General features: G+C 43.7%; 4 protein-coding genes across 4 annotated transcripts; 2 read left to right on the plus strand and 2 right to left on the minus strand.

The window, feature by feature from the left end:
• The first annotated feature begins 3,222 nt into the window (after positions 1-3,222).
• On the plus strand, positions 3,223-9,551 carry atp6v0cb (ATPase H+ transporting V0 subunit cb). The gene is made up of 3 exons (XM_080517641.1): positions 3,223-3,501; positions 7,508-7,691; positions 8,483-9,551. Exons 1-3 carry the CDS (start codon positions 3,432-3,434, stop codon positions 8,685-8,687), a joined length of 459 nt encoding a protein of 152 aa, XP_080373767.1. The 5' UTR covers positions 3,223-3,431; the 3' UTR covers positions 8,688-9,551.
• Positions 9,552-9,671: 120 nt separating this feature from the next.
• nubp2 (nucleotide binding protein 2 (MinD homolog, E. coli)) lies at positions 9,672-13,271 on the minus strand. Its single transcript, XM_080517640.1, has 7 exons — positions 13,171-13,271; positions 12,316-12,431; positions 12,033-12,231; positions 11,750-11,904; positions 11,557-11,667; positions 11,195-11,264; positions 9,672-10,905 (listed from the first exon to the last, which is right to left on the minus strand). Exons 1-7 carry the CDS (start codon positions 13,265-13,267, stop codon positions 10,766-10,768), a joined length of 888 nt encoding a protein of 295 aa, XP_080373766.1. The 5' UTR covers positions 13,268-13,271; the 3' UTR covers positions 9,672-10,765.
• Positions 13,272-13,460: 189 nt separating this feature from the next.
• On the plus strand, positions 13,461-19,309 carry spsb3b (splA/ryanodine receptor domain and SOCS box containing 3b). Its single transcript, XM_080516638.1, has 7 exons — positions 13,461-13,522; positions 15,687-15,822; positions 16,339-16,519; positions 17,563-17,750; positions 17,839-17,941; positions 18,034-18,159; positions 18,246-19,309. Exons 1-7 carry the CDS (start codon positions 13,482-13,484, stop codon positions 18,794-18,796), a joined length of 1,326 nt encoding a protein of 441 aa, XP_080372764.1. The 5' UTR covers positions 13,461-13,481; the 3' UTR covers positions 18,797-19,309.
• Positions 19,310-19,464: 155 nt separating this feature from the next.
• On the minus strand, positions 19,465-21,994 carry eme2 (essential meiotic structure-specific endonuclease subunit 2; the record flags this gene model as incomplete). The annotated part of the gene is made up of 8 exons (XM_080517464.1): positions 19,465-19,991; positions 20,238-20,427; positions 20,541-20,656; positions 20,744-20,822; positions 20,917-21,041; positions 21,136-21,228; positions 21,349-21,470; positions 21,586-21,994. 8 exons carry the CDS (start codon positions 21,992-21,994, stop codon positions 19,836-19,838), a joined length of 1,290 nt encoding a protein of 429 aa, XP_080373590.1. The 3' UTR covers positions 19,465-19,835.
• Between the last annotated feature and the right edge of the window lie 1,207 nt (positions 21,995-23,201).

Raw genomic sequence — 23,201 nt, forward strand, 5'->3', positions numbered from 1 at the left:
ATCTCTCTACTTATTTTTATCCTTTCAAATCTCTGACTTCTGCTCTTGCAAAATGATGGTGGCATTTCTTCAGAGTGTCACAGATGTGTGCCAGATGCCTTGAAGTCACCTGATCACATTTAGCTCACTCAGCGCCATCAGATCCAAGCTCTACTCCTTTTTTTTAAGTCACTCCATTGCTACAGTTTGATTTCGAACATTATGCCTCCTGTCACTGCTTATATCGGCAGTGATTGTATAAACGTTTTAGTTTTATGAGGCGCTTATACCTCCGTATAGCTTTGATGATTTACCTTTTTATGGGACAATCACTAAAACATGTAAAATAATAGTTTCGGCCTCTTTTGTTAAAGGATCCCAAACACTTTCAAGTCAGTACAAAGATCTGATATTACACACCACTTATCAAGTCCCTTGCCAAGATGCATATTCCACCATTTCTAGATGAAATTGCGAAATGTACTTAAGCACTGTTTATCTCAAAACAATCTACAGTGGATGGTAACTAGATACCATGTATAATGCATTTGTTCTAACAGGTTTTCATATTTTTAAGAAATTCATTAATATACACTGTATGTCTCAATAGTAGGCATAACTCTGCCCACAATGTCTTGATTACCTTGGTTTTACTATTGTTACTTTCGAATAAAGCAAAAAGATGCACAAATGACCATATGAGGTCATGATAAAAGGATTAACTGACAAGCGACATGAAAGATGTCCTATTATTTTTTTACTTTATTTTGAATCAAAGCACAGTGCAGACTGGTTTCAACTCCTGAAACTTTATGACTATTAAATTCCTCAGACAGGCCCCCTGAAACACACTATTTTTGCGTTGCTGTTTCTTCTTTGTGGAAGTTGACGATGAGCTGCATGACTGGAAAATATTTTGCAGAAATGAGTCAGATAATGCTTATAAGTATGTCTGCTAAACTCTTTCTGCTTTCATGCCTCAGTTGGGCTGCACAGTTCCTTTTAATCCCAGTGATTGTATTTTAATTAAACCTAATAGGGCCTAGCACACGGGGATTGTATATACAGTACATTATACAAATGCAATGGCGAACAGCAGCAGTTTAACATTTTATTATATATTGGAGTCAAATAATCTATGAATCAATATTGATACAATATTGCTGTTTAATAATATATTCTCAATTAATTTCCAGCAGATGGGTCTGAGCCTAGTCAATCAGCAGAAATGCTGCGTCCTAAATGGCAAAGTGGTGCAGTAATTCCCTCTTTACTGTAAGTGGCATTGACTCTGTCTTTGGAAGGCAGCGTTGTTCATTCAGGATTCACACTCTGCTAATCGCACATGCACTTCTATATTTAGCTGCTCCTTTGGGTGTTGGTCTGGCGCTTCTCCTGTAAACTATGCTTTCCAGCCTCAAGTAGTAAGATGCTTATGTGTTTAACCCTACTCTGTTACGGGCGTTTCCTTGATCGCCCCTCAGTCAATGTGCCACTGACTGAGGATACAGGATTAAGAAACAGATAAGAGCTGTCACAGGAAATGTGATATACAATCTGAATATTTATATTTTATTGAGGAAAAGGAAATGACACCAAAGATGCATTTTGAACAAATTGTCATTTATTTTCATGTAGAAGAGCAAATTTAGTTTTATAATTCAACATTTGTCCTTCTAATCTTTTTTTTTTTTTAGGTTTATTTATCCCCAATCAGAATAAATGAGAACTACTTTTGTTTTTGAATAAAGCCGTTAAGAAACAATGGTAGGTTTGATTGTTGCCTAGCTGGATGACTTCCTTTATTCAGATTGTTGAAAAACACACTGAGGGGTTCTATATTTAGACACCTATGCTAATCTGACCATGCATGATTTGCCTGATGAAGATCTAACTCAAAACACTGTCACTATCCATAACAATTTGTGGCAAATCTTCCATCATGCAGTGTTGTTTAAACATCATGCCCTTGTAAGAATTTCTCTCTTTTCCCCCCTGATTCTGCATCTCAAAGATGAGACATTTTTTAAAAAAAATTGCATAACTGGCCTCTTCTCAATTTTTCATTAATTCCATCCTGGATCTAGAAAACCCCACCCAAACATTATTTTTTTTAAATCATGCAGCATGCCATTAAATGAGCTGGAAATAGGAACACACTATAATCTGATCACAACAAAAAGGCTACATCATGGCTCAGTTGGAATAGTCGTCCATCAGAGGAGAGGAAACATGGAAAGCATTAATCTCGTTCATTGTGACCTTTATATCACCAGTGCATCGCTCCTCATGCACACATCATCATCCTTGTCTCAGGGTGATTTAGTGCTGTATGCTGTGCAGCCTCTGCAAGTGTTTGAAAGGTAGGGGGGGCCTGCATGCTCCTGGAGATGTTGCATCAGGAGTGATGGGGCTTTACAGTGGGCACTGTGGGAGGGGTCCTGTGCTACTGACTTGACTGGCATTGCAGAGGGAAAGGGATGGATGGGAGGATGGAGGGAGAAGGAGGAGGCACAAGACTGCACATGCTCCCTCTGAGTCACATGGAGGCATTCTTCATATATGTCATGGGGTGCCAGCTCTCCTGACCTCCTCCTCCTGCAGGATCTCTGAGCATGCACTTGCTGGGAGCTGCATGCTGTAGCAAGGAAGGAGTCTCTTGTTCCCTCCCCCACCGAGCACACTCATCCTCACATTCTCTCACTCTCAGGCGCCTCTTTTTAGCATGTCACAGTTGACTGTAAACCACCTTTAGTTGCATGGCTGAGACAAAGTGTGTCAATCACTTCCAATCACTGCAACAAAGAAAAATGTCTGTTGAATTTTTCTGATCATATTAACAAAGGTTTAAAGGCGTATTCAAACATGTGTCGGTATAAAATATTCCCTTTCCCTCGAAATATTTGGGTATTCCATCCTTCATGTTCTGAGGGGAAAAGCGTGGCTATCAAAGGGAAAGCCTGCAGCGGAGCATACCAATGTGATTCTTAATAGGGGTGACCTTCAAGAAAACTATTGAAACGTAATCCAAAATATGAAGCGTTGACTGGATATAAAACGTATCAATACGTTTTTACATTATATTTTTTTACTGTTTTACAATCCTCCTGTAAGGTGCACTACATGTCAGAGGAACTTTAACTTCACTGCCCAGGCACCCCTTCACTCAGACGGTGATAGGTTATCCCGTACGGCCGGTCAGGTGATACTTTCCGCTTCGCCATTTTGTGCCGCTGCGCCGGGTATTTATCCGAGTCGTGACTGTTTGCTTCACTCTGCTAGTTAGCTCTGCTGCTCACACGGTTCCTGTAGTCACCGCTGTTTTGTATGTATTTCTAGCCCGTGGCCTTCGATTGCCTCCGTGAAGTGCCATTTCTCTTTTTGACTCACCATTGACGTACAGTTTTGTATATTTTAGTTCATTTTTTATACGCGGCTCGTCAGTAGAAATAATGTCTGGATCTCCTGAATACTCCCCGTTCTTCGCGGTGATGGGTGCCTCTGCGGCGATGGTGTTCAGCGGTAAGTTTTCACATTTAATCTCGTCGACGACGCACTCAGTTTTTTTTTTTTTATCGTTTTCTATTGACTCATTTTGTACATTTATTTGTTAACGCTGCTTGTGAGCTGGCTTTTATAAATGCTATCTGCTAGCAATGCTAATGTCATCGTCACAATGGCCTTCCATTACTGTCATTCATGTATATGTAAGTTTGAGCATTGCACCAATTTTTGTTGCCTTTGACCCTTTTCCACTAAGTAAGTACGTGGCATTTAATGTAGCTTTTTGCGTCAACCACTCAAAATACGAACTCGACAAGGCTAATTAGCCAGTGGTGCTAGGTTTGACGTTAGCCTCCCTCAGTTGACGTGTGCGCCTTGCTCGAGTTAAAACACAAACGGATGCCAGTATATCTTGTTTAAGAATTATTTTGGTTTTTGGATTATTATTGCTGTTCTAGGACCTATAAAAAAAACTCAACTGTGTCTTATTGACCATCGACATAGCTGCCAGTTAGCTTATTGCATGGAGCAGAAGCCCCTTTGAGCTGATGGCCATCTTTCTTATAAAATATCTCACTTGTGTCAAAAGCGCTCAAGACGATTGGATAATAAGTGCTTGCAATCATTATTTGCGTCAAAGTCGACTTTTGGTAAACATTTTCGTGGTTGTACGAAAATGGCTTGACGCTTGACAATTCTCCCCTGAGACATCAAGGCATTTTTTTAATTTTTAGTTGTAAACTGCACTTTGTGCCAAGTAAAATGGTCCGTGGAAACCGTGACCAGCAGGTCGACTTCCTTATTGCTCCTTACTAATGACACTTGAGTCACATGATCATCACATGATGAGACTTCTGACTTGGGAACCACCGTCTGTTCTCCGAATGTGTGGAGAAGTTAACAAGTCGCTCACCGAGTCCGTGCTGGGAAAACGTGCCGTTCAGTTACATAAGCAACACAGCTGTGTCTGGAGAGGGAAGTGGCGCATAGGTGGGAATTTTGGTTTGTTTTGTAATTGGTCCAACCGCTTTCGTTATTTGTATTTTGTCTTTGAACATTCAAGAACAATGGAAGCCTTGTTCCTTTGGTGGCTGCATCAGTGAGGACCTTAATGTACATGACCTGTTTTGCAGTTTCAAGAACTTGGCCTGGTAATTACTAAACCTATGGATGTTGGCTGCAGTAGTAGCAATAATAAGACATATCCTGTAAATGAAATATCAAATTCATCTTGATGCCTAAGCCACAGTGATTCGGAAAAGTGGTACTTGTGAGACTATTGGTGGCCATTACCACCAGTAGTGATACTAGTTGGGAAGGAGTGACAGCTGGCGAATTGGCGAGTTGGGAGGAGATCACACTGGTGTAAAGAACGGACATGATATTGGTGCGACAAATGAGGACATTTGATGATTCAGCTTGGTCTGCGATGTGGTGTTGAGTCATTGCCAATTATAGCTTCTTGGGTACCTCCCTTTCATGTAAAAATCTGTCTGGAGAGCGAGCAATAGAATATTGAAGTTGTGTATGAATCTTTATTATCCCTTTCACCTTAAAACCATGATCCTCAAAGCAGACTAGTCTGTTGTTTGTTACATGAGCATTTTGCGTGCAAGATCCTCCCCGGCTGCAGGCACCTCCTGCTCTGACATCACAAGACGTCACACGGGCATCCATATATCAAATATTCTGCAGGGAGGTGGGGAAAACTCTCCTCACCTAATCTGACGGGATTAGGATTAAAGCCCAGAGGTTGTGCTGCCTCTCCACATCACCACATCAAACCTGTAATTCTCTGGGGACAGAACGGCAGTAACTGTTTTAAAGATCCCAGTGTTTCATCCCCTCTGTCCTCTTCTGCCGCTCCTCGGTGAGCCCAAGGCTTCAAAGAAAGGAGTCTCAGGATAATGTTACTGAAGGTAGCTAATTACACTTGCTGTTAATGAGGCCGGTCAGTAAAAAGAAACGGATGCTACCAGGTAGACACCGTTTCTAGGATATTTTCCCTAGTCTGTTCACGCAGGAAATTTAAACGTTGCTTTGTCAACTTTGACATGGTGTTGTAGGGAAATGTTGCATTATGGTTAATACTTGATGAGACACCCACTAAAACAATCCTAAAGCGTTGTTAGACATTCACATACTTTAGAGTTGATTTAAATGTATGACTACATGTCAATTGTACGACCAGATCTCCTGCAATATTGACCAAAATCCCACATATTAACTATTGCTAGTTTAAGCAATTGACTGCAGCTCTACAGAAGACTTAAGAGTTCTACGGTCCTGCAGTGTTCTTTGGAATCAGTCAATCGTGTAGTTTTTGTAGTGTTGTGTGGTTATTTTTTTGTTTTTAAATTTTTTTAAAGCTAAATCTCAATTCAGGTGCAGTAACTGGTAATAGGAGGTACTTTGCAGAAGCAAAAGTGCTGAGCATTGTTTTTTGATAAGAAATGATGCATACTAATAACATAACGTGTATTTAAATTTGCACAATTTCCTTAAATTTTGTTTTTTATGCAAGTTACCAAATCATTCCCTTCTGTGATTGTTGCAATGTTATTTAAAATGTGGCGTTTCCTGTCCATGTCTGCATAGACTCCTTCATATGTACTGTAGATGGCATCAGCCTGGTGACGAATCAGTAGCTGGGGGTCGTGGCTGGCAGCCATGTGTACATTTGAAGATTGGCTCATACATCTTTCTTGTCTGTGTCCTGATCCATTTGCCAGAAAACCCTCAGTGCTTGTTTTGGATTTAACCAGAAAGATGCCCAGGTTCACTGAATACAAGAACACAGCAGAAGGCACTTCCAGGCAACGTGCACAGTCCACTGCCCGTCAAAGTGATCCCTTCTACTTTAATAGTCGTCAGTCTATTGGCCACCAAGAGCCAGAAAAGTGACTTTGCCAGGTGCTTGTTTGTACACCACTGGTATGACGGGTTCAATGGAAGGTCCTGAACATCCCGATCAGTCCGACTTTGTTTTCACTCTTTTTGATATTCCTTTAGAACTGAGTGGACTGCTCAGTTACCCTGAATTGACAAAGCTCTTTCAGGTGGAGTCAATGTAAACATTGATTCAAGTGACAGTCAGAAGGGCATCGAAGGATGGGAGGTTCATTTAGCTTCAGAGTGACTAGAATAGTTGAACACATGCAAATGTGTACCGGATGCTGGTTGGTGAGGTAATACTAAAAGATTGGCCCATGTAGAAATCATATCTGCTATTGTAGATGTATTACTGTCGTTGGTTCTGTCAGAACTGCTGTTGTAAAATGACACGACCCTGATCTGATTCCTGACCTGCTGCTCTGATGTAAAGTAGCGCTTCCCGTGTTGTGGTGGGGTGATAACCAGCTGTTAATGGACAGTTCCTCTTGTTTATTCATCTCAAACCATGGTTTGTAATATTGCAGCTGCGTGGTCACGTCCCTCCCGCAGTCTGTCTCGGTTGTGACGTGGGTTGCACAGTGCTTTCACTTCTGTCAGAATGACGTAGCTGAACCTGCTGATGAAGCTTTTTGTGACCCTTAAACTCATTACATTAGTGTGATCTTATCCAGAGAGCACGAGCTGGAGAACGCAGCAGGAGCAAGAACTGCTCTCCTCTCCGGTGCTCTTTCTGGGAACTCTGGATATCTGGGTATCACTCATTCATAGGCAACAGAGAGCCAGTCAATCTCCACAGCTATCCAACAAAATTAGTTTTTAAATTACAATGTTCATGTCTGTTTGGACAAGGTAGTCACTGAAAAGGTTGACGTTCAAGTCTTCCAGAAGGAAACCTTGTGACTTGATTTACAGCGAGAAATCCCCAAATGGACCCATGGTGGACTTTCAAAGGGGAACAGAAAGCGATAATTCTTTTGTTGTTGCTCAATTTCTCACACCACTTCTGCTTCATCACGCTGTGTCTTCTAGTTTCAGTTATTCCTCTATTTGCCTGTTTAACTTGTGTGTTTGTGCGCGCTTTTGTTTGCTTGTTCAGTTAACTGATTGTGTTTCCTGTCTTTCCTTCTAGCCTTGGGAGCAGCCTATGGCACAGCCAAGAGTGGGACGGGTATTGCTGCCATGTCTGTGATGAGGCCAGAGCTCATCATGAAGTCCATCATCCCCGTCGTCATGGCGGGTATTATAGCCATCTACGGCCTGGTAGTAGCAGTGCTGATTGCCAACGGCATCACGGCTGACATCCAGCTTTACAAGTGAGTTCAACTTGCCACTCCTCATACAATTTGACCCATCTGTTCTCTTTGTGGCACAGATCAATACGTTTGGTTAGTATTTGTAAATAATTAAAACGGATGAATGCAGCGACTGTTTTTTGTTTGCCATTTGACATCACCGGGGATGTTTGTGTTCACTGGCTGACAAGGAGATTTGTCATTAAACTCGGGATTAAGGATTTGTGGCATTGCAATTGAGGAATGATGGCTTTTGTGTACAGTTGTCTGCAATGTGGGGGGGGGGGGGGGGGGGAGTGCGGTCTTTAATACAGGTTTTGATCTCAATCTGAAGACCAAGTGTCTAAACTTTCCACTGCTTAAGTTCAGTCATTCCATGTAAAGGAAAAAAAATAGATTTGGGGTGATTTGGATGGTACTGTTGGAAAGAAACCAGCTATTTGAAACGCATGAAGTTATGGATTAAAGCCAGATGATCAATGTTGATTAACCACATTTACGCAGGTAGAACACGTGACTAGACTCTTATGAGGTTCTCCTTGGTCGTCCAACTCATCAGCCTTCTTTATGAACTCAAACTGTTGGCTGAAGTGACGACAAGACACTCTTAGATGGTCCAGTTTCTTCACGTTATCAATTGGAGCAGGAAATGACTTGTTTTGACGTCATTGACATAAGGAAGGACCACTTCCTGCACTTGGTGCACAGATGGAAACGCTGCGTGTTAGAACCCTGCAGCCTTCACGTCGACACGCGAGAGATGCTCTGCCTCATGTGATCCTCGGTGTGTTGACGCCTTCCTCCCTGTGTAGGAGTTTCCTCCACCTCGGAGCCGGCCTGAGCGTGGGACTCAGCGGGCTGGCGGCAGGATTCGCGATCGGCATCGTCGGCGACGCAGGCGTGAGAGGCACGGCTCAGCAGCCCCGTCTTTTCGTGGGCATGATCCTCATCTTGATTTTCGCTGAAGTCCTGGGTCTCTACGGGCTCATCGTTGCCCTCATCCTCTCCACGAAATAAAAAATGCCCAGCCATCTCCACTACAAGATCACTCTTTATGTTGCTGCTGGAGGAAGGAAGAAAAAAAAAAAGTATATGGGAGGGGATCTAAAATTTCTGTCACCCGAGATGAGAAGTGAAGGTGTGGGGGCAAAAAAATAATAATAATAAAAATTGTTCCATAAAAATGATCTTATCTCAACGTGTACAGTCGTCCCAATCCGATAGTCAACTTGTAAATGCGCAATGTAGTGATTCGTCTGTCTCGTGTGTGTGCGTATGCGTGTGCGAATGTTTGTAAAAACAATTGTATGATGTAGATTCCTTATTTTCCTCCACTTCTATTTGGGCTTGGAGGCCAGCTGAGGGAGGCTGGCCTCCGGTCTTAAAGAGCCGACCAAAGGGCCGCACAGCTTTTTTTTTTCTGTCCTCCCGGATCAACCTGGGAGTCGCAACAATATCTGCATTAATCTCCAGGGTCTATCTACAAAGAGAAATGTGTATGGACTTAAAAGATTCTTATTTTTTTTTCAACTGATTTTTTTATTTATAAATTGTTCATTGAACTGTAATACAGCAAATATTAAATTCCCAGGATATATACATATAATTATATACAGACATATAAATATCTCTATATATAGATAGATTTTAATGCACTGTGGGTTAATTGTGATAAGTGGTTGGAATTCCTCTGGATGTAATTCTTGGTTTAATAATTAAGATTGCCTTTAGTATGTTGCTGGTGGAGTGGGAGTTCTGTGTGTAGCTGTATTCTAATCATAACGGGAACATTCTCAAACTTCAGTGTTTTTCCTGTAGTACTGCTGTTTGCATTAAAGGTGTGTGCGCCCTGTTCCGGGTCTCACAATTGTATTTTCCACACTTTTTTTTTCCCTCCTCTCCAGTCTTATTCAACCCCTCCCCCCCCCCCCCCGGCTCATCTCTTGCTGTAGTTCCATCTCTCCTACATTCCAGCCATTACAATCCTGCATGGGTTTCTGTGTTTTGTTGCTGTTGGGAGTTTGACCCTGAAGGGAAGGTGAATTATTGAAGATATGATCCAGATCCAAAAATGACTAAATGTTTTGCTGAACCCTTCCAAAAAAAAAAAAGCGGGGAAAAAAAGTCAGGTTTCAAAGATGCAAGTAGACTATCGAAGGTGAATTTTGTAGCACGCAGAGAGAATCGAAGCAGGTCAAATGTGAGTGCGGCCTTGTTTTCACGCAGGAACTGCTTCCGTTTGATCTGAAGTCGACTTTCTGAAAGCGGAGCTGCCGCCGCTGCTGCATTTTAGTGAAGCGCCAATTTCCAACCCTGTATTACCGACTGGTGTGTTGCCGTTATCTTGATGTGTCTACGTGAATGTTTTGACACTTTGAATTAAAGACTACTCCAACTTGGATGGATTCCGAACACCCGAGACGTCATTTCAGGAATGCATCGTCACCATTTTGAGTCTCACACAGGATGCTTGAGTGATCATTTTATTACAAAATTGTGAACAAAAGGATTTAAATTTTTTTTGCCATCTGGTAGAATCTTTCCTGTAACGGGTCGAAGCCTGACAGTTTTCACACACAAACTGCACACACAGCATTAGGAGGACTGAGCAAAGCCTGGGTTGTACTTCGGACTGTCAATGGCCTTATGTGAGCAGTTTTGCCTGAGTGGGGCCAGAGTCCTGCAATATTCCCAATGTTTTCTGCCCCAAAACAATTTAATATTCTTTTAAACCTTCCACTCCTGTATTCACTGTCACGTCGCTGTTAAGTGTCAAAAAGCTTTATGCCCATGTGAGTCAATATCCGGCAAACAAATATTAAAAGATCTGGATATCTTTTACTTGGAAGCAAGCAATTGGAAGCATTCGCAGCAATTCCCCAGCCCGAAAATCAAGTTTTAAATTAGTTGAAACGGCAGAAGCCTGAATATAAGCAACACATTACAATCAGATGTGTTTAAGCAGGACTAATCTACAAATCCCAAGTGTGCTCCCCTCTGGATATTAAAGATCACCAGTGAATAGTTGCATAAATGTAACAAGTTAAACAAAATTATCGACACCTTGTCGATATACAAAGCATGTGAGTTTTGTATCAACCCGACTGGAGGCTGTTCAGCAAAGTCTGGGAAATACTGCTAATTGCACTGAAGGTGGCGCTCTCAGGAAATGACTGTATGAAGTCTTTGCCTTCCTCGATACTGGCACTGAGGAGAGGATCCAAAGGTACAGAGCCTGGAAGAAAAAAGATTTGAAATATGTCACATGACATTAATTGTAGTTCTCAGACTAAAACCGTTCAATTTCGCTGCAAGTGGAAACTATTATAGACAGCTGGTCTCTCGCCCGAATCAATGCTCAAGAGAGTAATCTACACACCGCAGAAGGAAAGGATTAATTTCATTGCCAGTTATTGATCGATCCCGTTCAACAAGGTGTGTTGAAGAGGACAACGCGCTCTCACGGTGTGTAGTGACACCTGGTGGCTGCAGGCTGACATTACAAATTAACTTCTCGATCTCACCGAGAAACGCTGATCCGGTCAGCTTGGCCAGCTCTTCACCGCCTCCCTTTGAGAATATGTTGCTGCATTCCTGGAAAAGAATTAACTGTTAAACACTGCACATCCCCGAGTACAATAAAAAAGCAACAAGCATAGAAAGGTGCGTCTCAAAGATACAAGGTGAAGTAACAGTTTAAACATAATTATGGGGGAAGAATTTGACCAAAAACCCTTTTTCATTAGATGCACCATTACATATGGATATTAAAAAAATTTAATAAAGCGCATGTCTTTGCTGCATGGTCTTTGATTGGATAGTCCTCTTTCTCAATGCATTTATGTTCATGTTTTGCTGGTAAGTCCCCCTTTAAATCTTAACTCACAGAACAGTGTGGACAAACAAATCCACTCATGTTCTCTACGATTCCCAGGATGCGCACGCCTGTCTTCTTGCAGAAAGTGATCTCTCTCCTTACGTCCCCCGTCGAGACCGCCTGCAGACAACAGAAGACCCAGTGTTATCGTTATCGACGTATGGAAATGGCGCGTGTCACAGGAGAGGAGATGAATGTGGACCTGAGGTGTGGTGACCAGAATGGCTCCGTCCACTCGATGCTTCTTAAGGTTTTCCAGCACGGCGAGATGTTCGTCAGACGTCCCGGGCGGCGTGTCCACGAGGAGCACATCCAGTTCTCCCCAGGCTACGTCTGACACAAACTGTCCGATCAAAGCTGGAGGAGAGTGTATTCCGACGAGGAGAAAGATGAAAACGCAATGTTTAGAGGTGCTTCTTTCTACACACTGGCACTGCTGTCCCAATATAATGGCGCCATTACATCCCGTCACGGACCAGATGTACCTGTTTTTTTGGGCCCTCTCCAAACCACCGCTTCATCTGGGTCCTCCAGCAGGAAGCCGATAGACATGAGGGCCAGACTCTTCTGAGCGTCAGTGTAAACTGGCACCCAGCCCAAGTCGCACTGGTGCACATCGGGCCGGCCTACACTCAGCATGCGGGGGATGCTGGGTCCGCAGAGGTCCACGTCCAGGATGCCAACCTGATGGTCACAGATTTAGACACCGGTGAGCTTCGACACCGTTTTCAACAAATGGAAATATTTAAAGCGACTCCAGCCGCTCACCTTTTTCCCAGCATGCCTGAGAGCCAGAGCTAACTCTGTGGTGATGGTGCTCTTCCCCACGCCTCCTTTTCCTGACAGCACCAGCACAACATGCTGGACCTGGGATAAGCTCCCTTCTAAAGGAGTCAGACAAAGAATAGGGCTATTTCCCTAAAATATGGATTTCGTTCTGGCAAATTGGAATTTGGCAAACACGTGGTTGTCATTGGGTCGTTGTTCTGGAAGCATCATATTGAGATGTGATACAGAATTGGTACATGAGGTATATAACTTTATACAATGATAACGTGTGACTGGTTTTTTATTACCAAACACTGACAAGTGTAGCGGACGAGCTGGTTTCCCTGTTAAAAGGTGACCGAACTCCTTTAGCGTCCGTCGTCGCTGCCAGTAACACAAAAGTTAAGACACTTCGAAACTTTATCATAAATGCAGTTGAACGGTGTTCGATGGGACAACTGCTTATTTAAGTCGGGTTTTTATGGTAGGCCGTTAGTAGCAGCAACAAGCGACGCTGAAGGAAGTTGGTCACCAGTTAACAGGGAAACCAGTTAACCCGGTACACCAGACAGTGACTCTGCGCTTCTTTCATTCAGAAACGCAGAAAGTGTCCACCATATTTCGCGATTTAAAGAGCATAAAACATAGCAGAAATGGTACAGTAGCTTTTTATCACGCAGATAGCATTATTTATGATGAGATAAGACATTTGCGTTAAGGCTGGGAGGAGTCTGCTCAAGATACGATAACGCCGCCAGCTTTTACAATGGAAACTCGCCGCGAATGTCACAACGAACAAGATACAAGTAGCTGCGAATCGTTTAAACATTTAATAAATAGACATTTATTGCTCACCGTTATTTTGCTCCATGTTTTGGATTTGGGAACGCGCACACTCCGGTCCGCAGGATGAATGTCTTCCGGAATCGTCACGCTCCTTCTGTGCAATCATTGGACAGTAACGAGCGAAGTCCCGCCTCTTTAGGTTCTTAACCAATAGGCTGCAACAAGGTGATTACGCACGAACTCCTCCCTCACGCAGGTCTTGTCCAATAGGATGCGAGTGTCGGCGCGGAGCTGTAATGTTTACCTTTATCTCTGAAAAGTGGGACAGAGTGCAAACTGCACCTGTCACGTAGCGGATATCGAGGCACTCCGGCTTTCTAATGAGCCACTGCAAGACAGCGTATAGGAAGGCTACTGCAAGGTAAGGGGGGGCATTCCTGCTGTTTACATGCTTATAGTGGAATTTACACTGTGTGCGAGATATATAGGCCATATGGGAAGACAGCGATGGGCTGTGGTGGAAAATATTTAATTGTAAAATGTCTATAAAAATAACACATGGGGAGATTTACAGTTACACTGCACTGTGGGTGTAAATAGGATTGGACAGGACGAGAACAAAAACACTTCAACAGTAAATCGACTTTTTAGCACAACTAGTGTCCTGCTTTTAAACTCCAGTGGCAATGGTGTTCATATTATCATCCATCAGCTCAGTGACTGACAGAGACATAGTAGCTTGAGAGGACTCAGTCCTCCGGATGATGCAGCAGGAGTATGTAGGGTAAGGCCCAATTAAAATGAGACTAACTCCAGACTAACTAATCTTCATTAAAGGCACTCATCTCGTGCACCTGCTTGCAAAGCAGCAACCAGCTGCTGTCCTGTCAGAAATTCTTCAACCACTTGGTATGAGTCTGAAGTCCAGGACCTACAGATGCATACAAATATCGAAAATAAATGAAAAGTTAATCTTTCTGTCAGCAAATTCTGATGATGTACTAACAGTTTCAAGGGCTAGGATCTTTGATTGTGACTGTTGTGGCCTTTGGTTAAATGAAATGGGGAATTAAAAAGAAAAACCCATTAGATTTGAATTAATTTTATGCCAAAATGTTTCAAAACAAGACAAAACTTTGAAATACTTCAGTTTGTGTGTGACGATTCCAACATGTGGAGGTTTGACAGCGTGAAATGAAACTACCGCAAAAATAACTTCTGTTTACAAGTACATGTGGGGGGGAAAGGTAGTGTGGCTTGATTTGATTAACTTAAAGAAATATCAATCTAATCGTGGCAGTTTTTCTTTAAGAATACATAATTGTTTTGACTGAGAAAGTGATTATTGGGTCAACAGAAACCAAATAACTATATATTTATATATCAGTTCATGTTAGACTAATAATTCTACAGGGTTGTGACTTTTGCGTATGAAAGATAGATTTCAACGTGAGAATTAAAATAGTGAATTTGACCATCTCATATGTCTGTTTTGACAGTCAATATTGTGGTGCACTTTATCGTAAATGTTTGCCCTCATGGCAACCTTTCCTAGGTTACATTAATAAATTGGACACAGGATGCAGTCAGATCAGAGGTGATTGTTGTTGGGTTTTGTTGCCTCTGGGTCAGGTGACCTTATGAGTGTCATGAACAGACGTGCAGTCACAGAGCAGGAGGTTCAGTTTAAAGGTTGGACATGTGCGTGAAAAGGCTTCCTGCTGCCAACTGCAGCATATGGGACAGATGGAAATAGTCAGGCGAGCACACAGAGATCTGTTGGATATTACCTGTGGCTTCATGTTCGCCGAAAAGGATTCAAAGGAATGTTTAGGTCGTTAAACTCAATGTTGCACTGACAAAATGCCTGAGGTGAGTCTCTGCTATTTAAAGCAGTTTGAATTGACCTCATTTCAGCTGTGCAACTGTTTGAGGAACCCAGAGGCAAGCAGAGGCAGCTCTCGAGATTGATTAGTTAAATATTGTTCCCTCTTAGAATTTCTTTCCAACCGTCAAAATCCCACATTTTAGGTTTTCCATAACAACCACAAATGCAGTCCTTATAATATTTCATAAAACCTGAAGATCCCCCCATTATAATTTGGAACTGAAAGTTTTAATGTCTACAATTAACATTTTTGTAAATGCTTGAAACATTTTTGTTATTAACTTGTGTGCATAGAAATAATTGACAACTGGTGACTTTTCAATCTTATTAAAATATATATATTTTTTAAATGCAAGTCTGAAATTGAAACATCGACTTTTAACCCCAGAAGTCCTCATTTAAACCAAATAAGTCGACAGTCGTGACGCACTGTCGTCCTTTTGCCAATAGTTTCCCCGAACCTCTTCTCAGTTTGAGATTTGAAGTGTTTTTCTTTAATCAAAAGCAGCCACGTGTTAAACTGTGCCCCCGGACGATGTGGGCAAAGTGTCACACAACAATTTCTCCCCGACAACCATGTCAAAGAGCAAACAACAAGTTCAGCATTGGCCTCACTTGACATTAAAGACAACATGCACATGACCTCATGTTAGGTGTGCCAGCTGGTCCTCAGGTCTTGTTTTTCGACCGTCCGCAGAGCTGCCATGCTGAGAAGAGGCAGAAACGGCCGCGCTCGCCATTTGGCCTGGGGTGAACCTCGGCTCGAAACGGATGCCGTGGCGGCGATCCAGACATCCGATAGACACGAGTGGGAAGGCCAAACAATGACACAGGTGAGATCCGCAGCTGTCCGGAGTAAAACAAACACGGTTAAAGGTTTAAAGATTAATAGACGGGTTGAGAAACGGGTGTTTGAGTGGGATAAAGGTGTCGAGCACAATCAAAATGTATATATATATGGTCAAACTCGCTGATGGAAGGGCAGAAAGAGGGATGGCTTTTCTGCCCCGGTGCCGGTAGTTTTCCACTGGGACTGTTCCGTCTCTGACATGTGAGGGATTGTCAGCTCTCCAAAGGCAAGGACGGGAGCGTCAGTATTTTTGGAAGGCTTCTCATTTTACTTACTAGAACGCTTGACTTCTCTCACCAGCAACACTCATTCAGCGTTTCGCGTGTCGGACACCTCGTTTTGGTCTTTGACGCGTGCAGGAAAGGCATCACGTGTGACGGCGGACGTGCAGTTTTCTAAAACTTTAACTAAATTCATGCTCAACCAAGCCGACATCCCCGGACCCATGGCCACGTCTGTGGACTTACAAGATGCTGAGTGCGCCGTTTGTGCCCACCAGATCAGCGACATGGACGCGGACGTCGACTGCCTGGCCGGCGACCAGACGGTCACAGAGGCAGCTGCCTTGCCGAGCACGGAGCCGGTGACCGGGGAGTCTTTCTGCCACTGTGGGCGTCAGGAGGAGTTCGGCACTGGCTTCACTGCCATCAGCGATTGTCTCTGCGGCGAGGAGGATCAGGGTGAGCAACAGCAGCGAGTGCGACCGTGTGACCGTAGCGACATAGGAGGGTCCGTAAAAAGGCTGACACTGGGTTTCAAAAACCCATTTTGGACGTATTATATCAGGAGCATTCAACACGGTGTCTCACAAGGTTTGTTCTGAACACAGTAGTGTTTACCACAATAAACTAAAGCTGAATTCAATTAAGGTTCCTAATAGCTTTATTAATGGATGAATTTCTAACTCAAAATTTTTAGGAAGTCTATAACAAGTAGTCCTTTAGTGTAACTTGATACAAGCTCTCGGTTTCAAAAAAGGGAGCAGCAGCGGATCTTGAATGAGAAGAGGTAATTATGTAGCAAACTGCTTAAACCAAATTGAGCAGAATACCACTGATCTCAATGTCATCTTATGAGACATAAATGCACATTTATTTCTCAAAATGTCTTGTATTTTTGAAAATGTTCGATATTAATACAAACTTGAAATGGGTGAGATGCAGATTTTTTCCCCCAAAAATTTCTAAAGATCTAATTGAAGCCTTAATTTACAAATAACTAACAAATAAATGAACTCTCCTCTGGCCAGACATGTTTTCACGCTCAAATTTTTCTTTACATTTATTTAACAGAAAAAGCATACACATTGGTTTATGCTGGTGGGAATAGTATTTTTAGACAATCTTCTCCAGGTACAGTATTCTCAGGCAGACTGAGGGATGTGAACACAGACGTGACTCACTCCTGCCACCCGCTGCATAAAACTGGCATCGCTTTAGTCTTACAATGTGGCACTTTAACCGTCTTCACAGTCCCCTTAATCAGGTGAACACCAAGCAGCAGCCATTGGTGGAAACTTTGTTATTCATCCTCTAGAACATATCCTATATTTTTTGCGGGGTGGTTGAAGCACAGAGAGAGAAACGGACGGTCACACAACATTCAAATCCACTAATAAAACCCAAATACATGTTTTGGAAACCCAAACCTGGACTTGAACGGGACTTTTTTGTTGTTGTTGTTGTTGTAATATTGATGTTTTATTGTTTATGGTGTTTTTTAGATTTTGACTGGGTGTGGGATGAGCACTTTAAGTCCTCTGGAGCCTTCCTCAGCTGCGACAACAGGAAGGTGAGCTTCCACTCGGACTACAGCTGTGGCACGGCGGCCATCCGCGGCACCAAGGAGCTCTCAGACGGCCAGCACTACTGGGAGGTCAAGATGACGTCTCCGGTCTATGGAACCGACATGGTACGCTGCCGCGGCGGTGCTGCCGACGAATGGAACGTCTTTCAAATTTGTTTTTCACAAGTCGAGCTCTCTTTTTCTGGTGGTTTAGATGGTAGGAATTGGAACGGCAGAGATGAATCTGGACAAGTTCAGGTATAACTTTGGCAGCCTGCTCGGCCACGATGAAGACAGCTGGGGACTTTCCTACACAGGTCAGAGGTCGCATCACTCACTGCTGCGTAAGTTGAGCAGGTCAAAGAACAAACAACCCAACAAATGTGCATTTATATCGTGTGTTTTGAAGGTCTTCTCCAACACAAAGGCGACAAAGTGAAATTCTCCTCTCGGTTTGGCGAGGGCTCCATCATTGGCGTGCACCTGGACACGTGGCACGGGACCCTGACCTTCTACAAGAACCGGCGCTGCATCGGTGCGGTGCTTCAGAATTCACTCGCCGCATTGTGATTCGATCGAGCGTCGGCGCGATTTTTAACTGGTGACTTTTCTTGAAAGCAGGCGTCGCCGCCACCAGGCTGCAGAACAAGAGGCTCTACCCCATGCTGTGCTCCACGGCAGCCAAGAGCAGCATGAAGGTGATCCGCGCCTGCTACACGCCCACCTCCCTGCAGTACCTCTGCTGTACCCGACTCCGCCAGCTCTTGCCCTGCTGCCCCGACGTCCTCGACGCACTGCGGCTGCCTCCGGGACTGCGCCTCCTCCTCCAACTACAGCTGGGTTGGGTTTTCACCCTCAGCAGCAGCCATGAGACCTCCGAGCAGCAGCAGGACTACCATCCTGAGGATTTCCTGGAGGAGATGAGCCTGCCCTCCAGTCCCAGTCCGAGCCCGCTGTCCACCCCGAGTGCCTGCGCCTCCCCCAGCCCCTGCGCCTCCCCCAGCCCCTGCACCAGTCCCTTTTCCGACGCCGTCTCGTACCTCCGCTGCCCCTGTCAACTGTCGCCTCACTCCGGCGTCTGCCGCTGCCCCCCGACTCCCCCCAGCAGCGACTACGATAGCTGCTGCTCCGAGCCGGAGGATTACCAGTGCAAGAGATGCCGCTGGACATGACGCGGCAGCTTCAAGGGTTCTACACAGCTATTCTACCACTGCCATCGAGAGGTCCTCTATTCTAGGTTACACTCTAGCCAATATTTGAGTGACTTTTGACTCTCCCCCCCCCCCCCCCCCCCCCCCCGATCACTTTGCAATTTTTGTTTAACTAAAAGACTTTGTTATTGAACCAACGTCTAGTGTATGGGACGTGTGTAGAGAATCATTTTCATTCTAGCCAAACTATTTACCAACCTGAAAATCATGTTGTTTTTTTCTTAATTCTTCAGTCTATTTAAAATAAATGAAGGGCATTGACTTTGCAAAGCCTTCAGTTGAGACACATTAGAGCCTGATAAAAAAAAGAAACCTTCTCATGTATAGACCCTAAGAGGGAGGAAGCTGTTTTTTGTTTGTTTTGATACTGTGAAAAGTTTTTGTAAATCTCTTTTGTAATCGACATTTGGTTCAAGTATTAGATTATAAGATTTGCTACTTTTTGCTGTTTTTCTATTGTCAGCTTTGCTTTTGTTTATCACTTTTCATACTCGGGTAATTCTATAAAAAAAAAAAGCTCTACTACAAACATTTAGACTTTTCTTTATACACACACTACTTACATAATTTGAACATTATATATGCACTATTTCAAATAAATACAACCCCACTCCATTAATGTGCTCACCTTTGAGCATAAACAGAAAAACATGATCACTAAGGCATGATTTGTTTTGTAATCCTGAGAAGAAATTGGTGATTTAGCATCATTAGGAACCTGATCAGTTCACTCTTTATCCAGACGAGAGTTGTAGGTCTCCCAAATGCAGGATTCACTCTGGACACGTTGCTCCATCTGTCTTCATCAGGCTTTCAGCAACTGTGGAGCCGACGACATGTGAAGGCCTGGTCACCAGACCACATGGAGAACGCGCAAAACTCCACAGGGAACGTCCTCCAAACCCGATCTGGACCTGATCGGTGGATCCTCTTCTCGCTACGGTTAGATTCCTGCGCCACCTCGTTATGTTTCCCTCACTGGGTTTACATATTAATTCCATCAGTCCAACACCAGCTCAGGATTCTGGGCTGTGAAGCAACGGTAAACTCTGGCTGATATCTCAGGTCCGACGCGGCGCTCTTTGCCTTCACTCTTCACCAAGAGACCCGCCAGCAGCCGCTTCCTCTTGTCCTCCGAGTCCAGACTCTCATAAGCCTGAAAACAAAATCCACTGTTAAGAAGCCGACAGTTGTTGTTTGTACAAACAGCAAGTGTTTCGCGATCCAACACTCTTTATTTGAATGACATCAGAAGCAGGAGTGTCAGAGCAGAGACTTCTTAAGAAGTCAGTTGATTCAGAAAAAAGCAAGGTCATGGTTTTTTTACCATTTTACAAAAAAAACAAAACACTTTCTAAATCCCACAGCTCAGTGGATCTTAAAGAGGAGTGCCGAGCTGTACCTGCAGCAGCAGCTGAGGAGAAGGGTACGCTGCAGCCACACAGGAGGCCAAGGCGGGGCTCACTCGGTTCAGCTGTTCCATCTGCTTGGCCCAGACCTGGATCAGCCCCGATCCGTCTCGCTCCACCCGGACCCCGCTGGCCCACGAGCCGTCCACACAGAAAGGCAGCTCTTCCTGCTCTGTCAGTAGTCTGCGGGGAGGAGATTCAGCTTATATATACATATATATTTCCTTGAAATCAATAGCAGAAAAGTGTCTTCTGTAGAGCAATGTCAGTAAACAGCCGCTGTAGTGGATTCATACTTGAGAGGACGCTTCGATAAAGCTTTGGTGACGGCGCGGACATGGTCAGTGACGTCCTGCCAGTCGCCCACAAAGACCAGCGATATGTTTTTGTAAAGCTGTAGATACACCAGAACCTGGAGAGGAGTGGAGTAGATAAATCACAAATAGCAGCTACCTATCAAAATCAATGTAATAAATAACCCCCCAAAATTAAAACGGACCTCCTCGATGTCCAGATTGTTCATCCCCAAGTTGGACTGGAGTGTCTCGTCACGGAAATGCACACCGTGAGGGTTCGTCCTGTTGGCAGAGTGAATCCAAGACGTCAGGTGAGAGGTTCCCATGCTTACGACGATAAAGTGGGTCATTCAAGAATGAGTGGGAAAACGCTGACCTGTAGTCCGAGTCCGTCACTAGTAGAGTGACCACCTTTGTCGCGTCCCGGTTGAGACACTCAAAAAGTGGACGCAGGACGGAATCTGCCTCCGCCTCCAGCTCCTGTCTGTCACCGTGCAACATCTGAGGTGCAATAGGAATCAGCACATGAAGCTGAAACTTTCTGAGGTCTAAAATCACACCGACGCCTCTGAAGAGACTCAAAACGGCCACTTACTTTGTTCACAGCAACCACAAGGTCCATGAACTCCACCATGGTCAGAATCAGCAGCACCTGTTCCTCCTGCAAAAAGGCTTCACCATCTTTTTCCTGCTTGAGTTACAAAAAACAAAACAAACAAAAAACTGCCCCAGCATTAATATGCAATTGGTCTTATAGCTGCACATTGGAAACTGTAATGACAAACATGTGTGAGAGTGTGTCCCATGCCTGAGCCAAGTCTCTGGTCCAGGTGATGCTGTGAGGGAGCTGATGTCTCTCGATGCTGAACCTCCACTCGCAGGCGGCCAGGCTGTCCAGCAAGAGGTCGGAGCCATGCTGCTGCAGCAGAGCTGAGGGAAGACACACAGAAGTCAAAACCCCTCCATTAAAATAAAAAAAATAAATAAATAAAAAAAGTTAAATTAACATCATTTCAACACTGCATGACTTGTGACGTGGTTATACCTGGATCAACGCGGACTGTCAGAGTCTTGATGCAGTTCTCCGGCCTCAGGGTCTTCAGCTGCTCCGCAGCCTCCCTCCTCCTCAGCTGCTCCCGTCTCCTCGCCTCCTTCTCCTCAGCTCTGGCGGTTCTCCGTCTCTCCCTCGCCTCCCTCCGCTCCTCGGCGCCCCGTCTGTCCGCCTCGATCTCCTCCTTGCTGCGGCGTTTCTTCGTGGGACTCGGGTTGGCTGAGGCTCCGGCTCGCGTAGGAGGAGGAGGAGGAGGCAGCAGGGTGCAGTTGGAGGAGGTGGAGGAGGTCTGATCGGAGTTTCTCTCCGATGCGTTGCACTTTCCTCCGATTTCTTCCGTTTCGGCGCCGCTTTCCTCAGACGCAGAGATTTCCCACGTTGCAGCTCGGCGCAACGTTGACATCTCTAATGTGGGGGAAAGAGTGTCACAGAAAACCACAATCAACAAAGCGCGACCATGTTTATGTGGCAGCGACGGTGTCCCTTTAGGGACAAACGAACCAACACGCGGCGAGCAGGTTTGTAGTTTGAGTGAACTCGTTTAAAGTGAACAGATTATAAATCTTGCGTTTGAGGCAGCAGAAGGCACACAGCCGCTGTCACCAGGTGGACTACCCAGCTGCTAATCTCAGATTAGAACTCTAAACACAGATAAACCAGCTGGATGGAGATCTTTTTTTTTCTTCTGTTTGATACATATTTACATACATTATTAATTATATTCAGCAGGTAAATATCGAAGCCACCAGCCTATATGTGCTATTTTAATGATTCCTCCCTGTATTATCTTTTAAATCAATATACTGAGATCCCAAATACTTTGTAGTTTTCAGTGTGACAGTGTCAGTGTGTGTCACTCATGCAAGTCAAATATTGCACTAGAATCACCAGGCATGTATGGACCTTTTTATTCTATTTTATTTTATTTATCTATTCATTTATGTCTGTGTGTCTGCATGTGTGTTCATTCTTATGCTTCTTAATGGTCTATTTGATCTTTGCACTGTTTTTAAATCATGTTAAGCACTTTGTATTATTTTTTGTTGTATAAAAAAGTGCTATACTAATAAAGTTGATTGATTGATTGATTGATTGATTGATTGATTGATTGATTGAAGTGTGTCTTATATGGCCCCTTGCAGGAATTATTCGTGTCTGCTTGAGTAGCAAGGCGGAAAGATTACTATTCTTGTTAAAAATTCAATTCAATTCAATTCAATGTACTTTTATTTAATTTAATTTCGCTATTTAATTTTTTCTCTCTTTTATTATTATTATTATTATTATTATTATTATTATTATTATTATTATTATTATTATTATTATTATTATTATGTTCCATAAGTTCTCGGTAATGAAACTAGCAGAGAGAGTTTGGGTTTTGTGTGGCAGCCTGGACTGTCCAGTAGTGAATATAATGTCCACAATTGTTAGTTGTTTTGATTAATTTGGTGCCCCGTAATTGTTTTTTCTGATTAATATAATTTTAAAGGCATCTCACCTGGTTTGTTTCGGTATTTTTGGGGCGATACCCACTTTTGTCAGTAGAGGTCAGTAATGCTCTTTTGCGCTGGGAGATCGGCTGCTTTATTGGCAAACGAGAAAGAAAG

This window comes from Blennius ocellaris (genome assembly GCF_963422515.1).
Source record: "Blennius ocellaris genome assembly, chromosome: 21".
Lineage (NCBI taxonomy): Eukaryota > Metazoa > Chordata > Actinopteri > Blenniiformes > Blenniidae > Blennius > Blennius ocellaris.

What these genes read in the sequence shown, in the direction of transcription:
- atp6v0cb (XM_080517641.1), top strand. Translation starts at nt 3,432, where the DNA reads ATGTCTGGATCTCCTGAATACTCCCCGTTCTTCGCGGTGATGGGTGCC. An exon ending in TGCGGCGATGGTGTTCAGCG is followed by an intron (nt 3,502 to 7,507) that starts GTAAGTTTTCAC and finishes CTTTCCTTCTAG; the next exon opens with CCTTGGGAGCAGCCTATGGC. An exon ending in GCTGACATCCAGCTTTACAA is followed by an intron (nt 7,692 to 8,482) that starts GTGAGTTCAACT and finishes CTCCCTGTGTAG; the next exon opens with GAGTTTCCTCCACCTCGGAG.
- spsb3b (XM_080516638.1), top strand. Translation starts at nt 13,482, where the DNA reads ATGAGCCACTGCAAGACAGCGTATAGGAAGGCTACTGCAAG. An exon ending in TATAGGAAGGCTACTGCAAG is followed by an intron (nt 13,523 to 15,686) that starts GTAAGGGGGGGC and finishes GACCGTCCGCAG; the next exon opens with AGCTGCCATGCTGAGAAGAG. An exon ending in AAGGCCAAACAATGACACAG is followed by an intron (nt 15,823 to 16,338) that starts GTGAGATCCGCA and finishes TGTGCCCACCAG; the next exon opens with ATCAGCGACATGGACGCGGA.
- nubp2 (XM_080517640.1), bottom strand. Translation starts at nt 13,267, where the DNA reads ATGATTGCACAGAAGGAGCGTGACGATTCCGGAAGACATTCATCCTGC. An exon ending in GAGAGGGCCCAAAAAAACAG is followed by an intron (nt 11,905 to 12,032) that starts GTACATCTGGTC and finishes ACTCTCCTCCAG; the next exon opens with CTTTGATCGGACAGTTTGTG. An exon ending in TTCTGGTCACCACACCTCAG is followed by an intron (nt 11,668 to 11,749) that starts GTCCACATTCAT and finishes TGTTGTCTGCAG; the next exon opens with GCGGTCTCGACGGGGGACGT.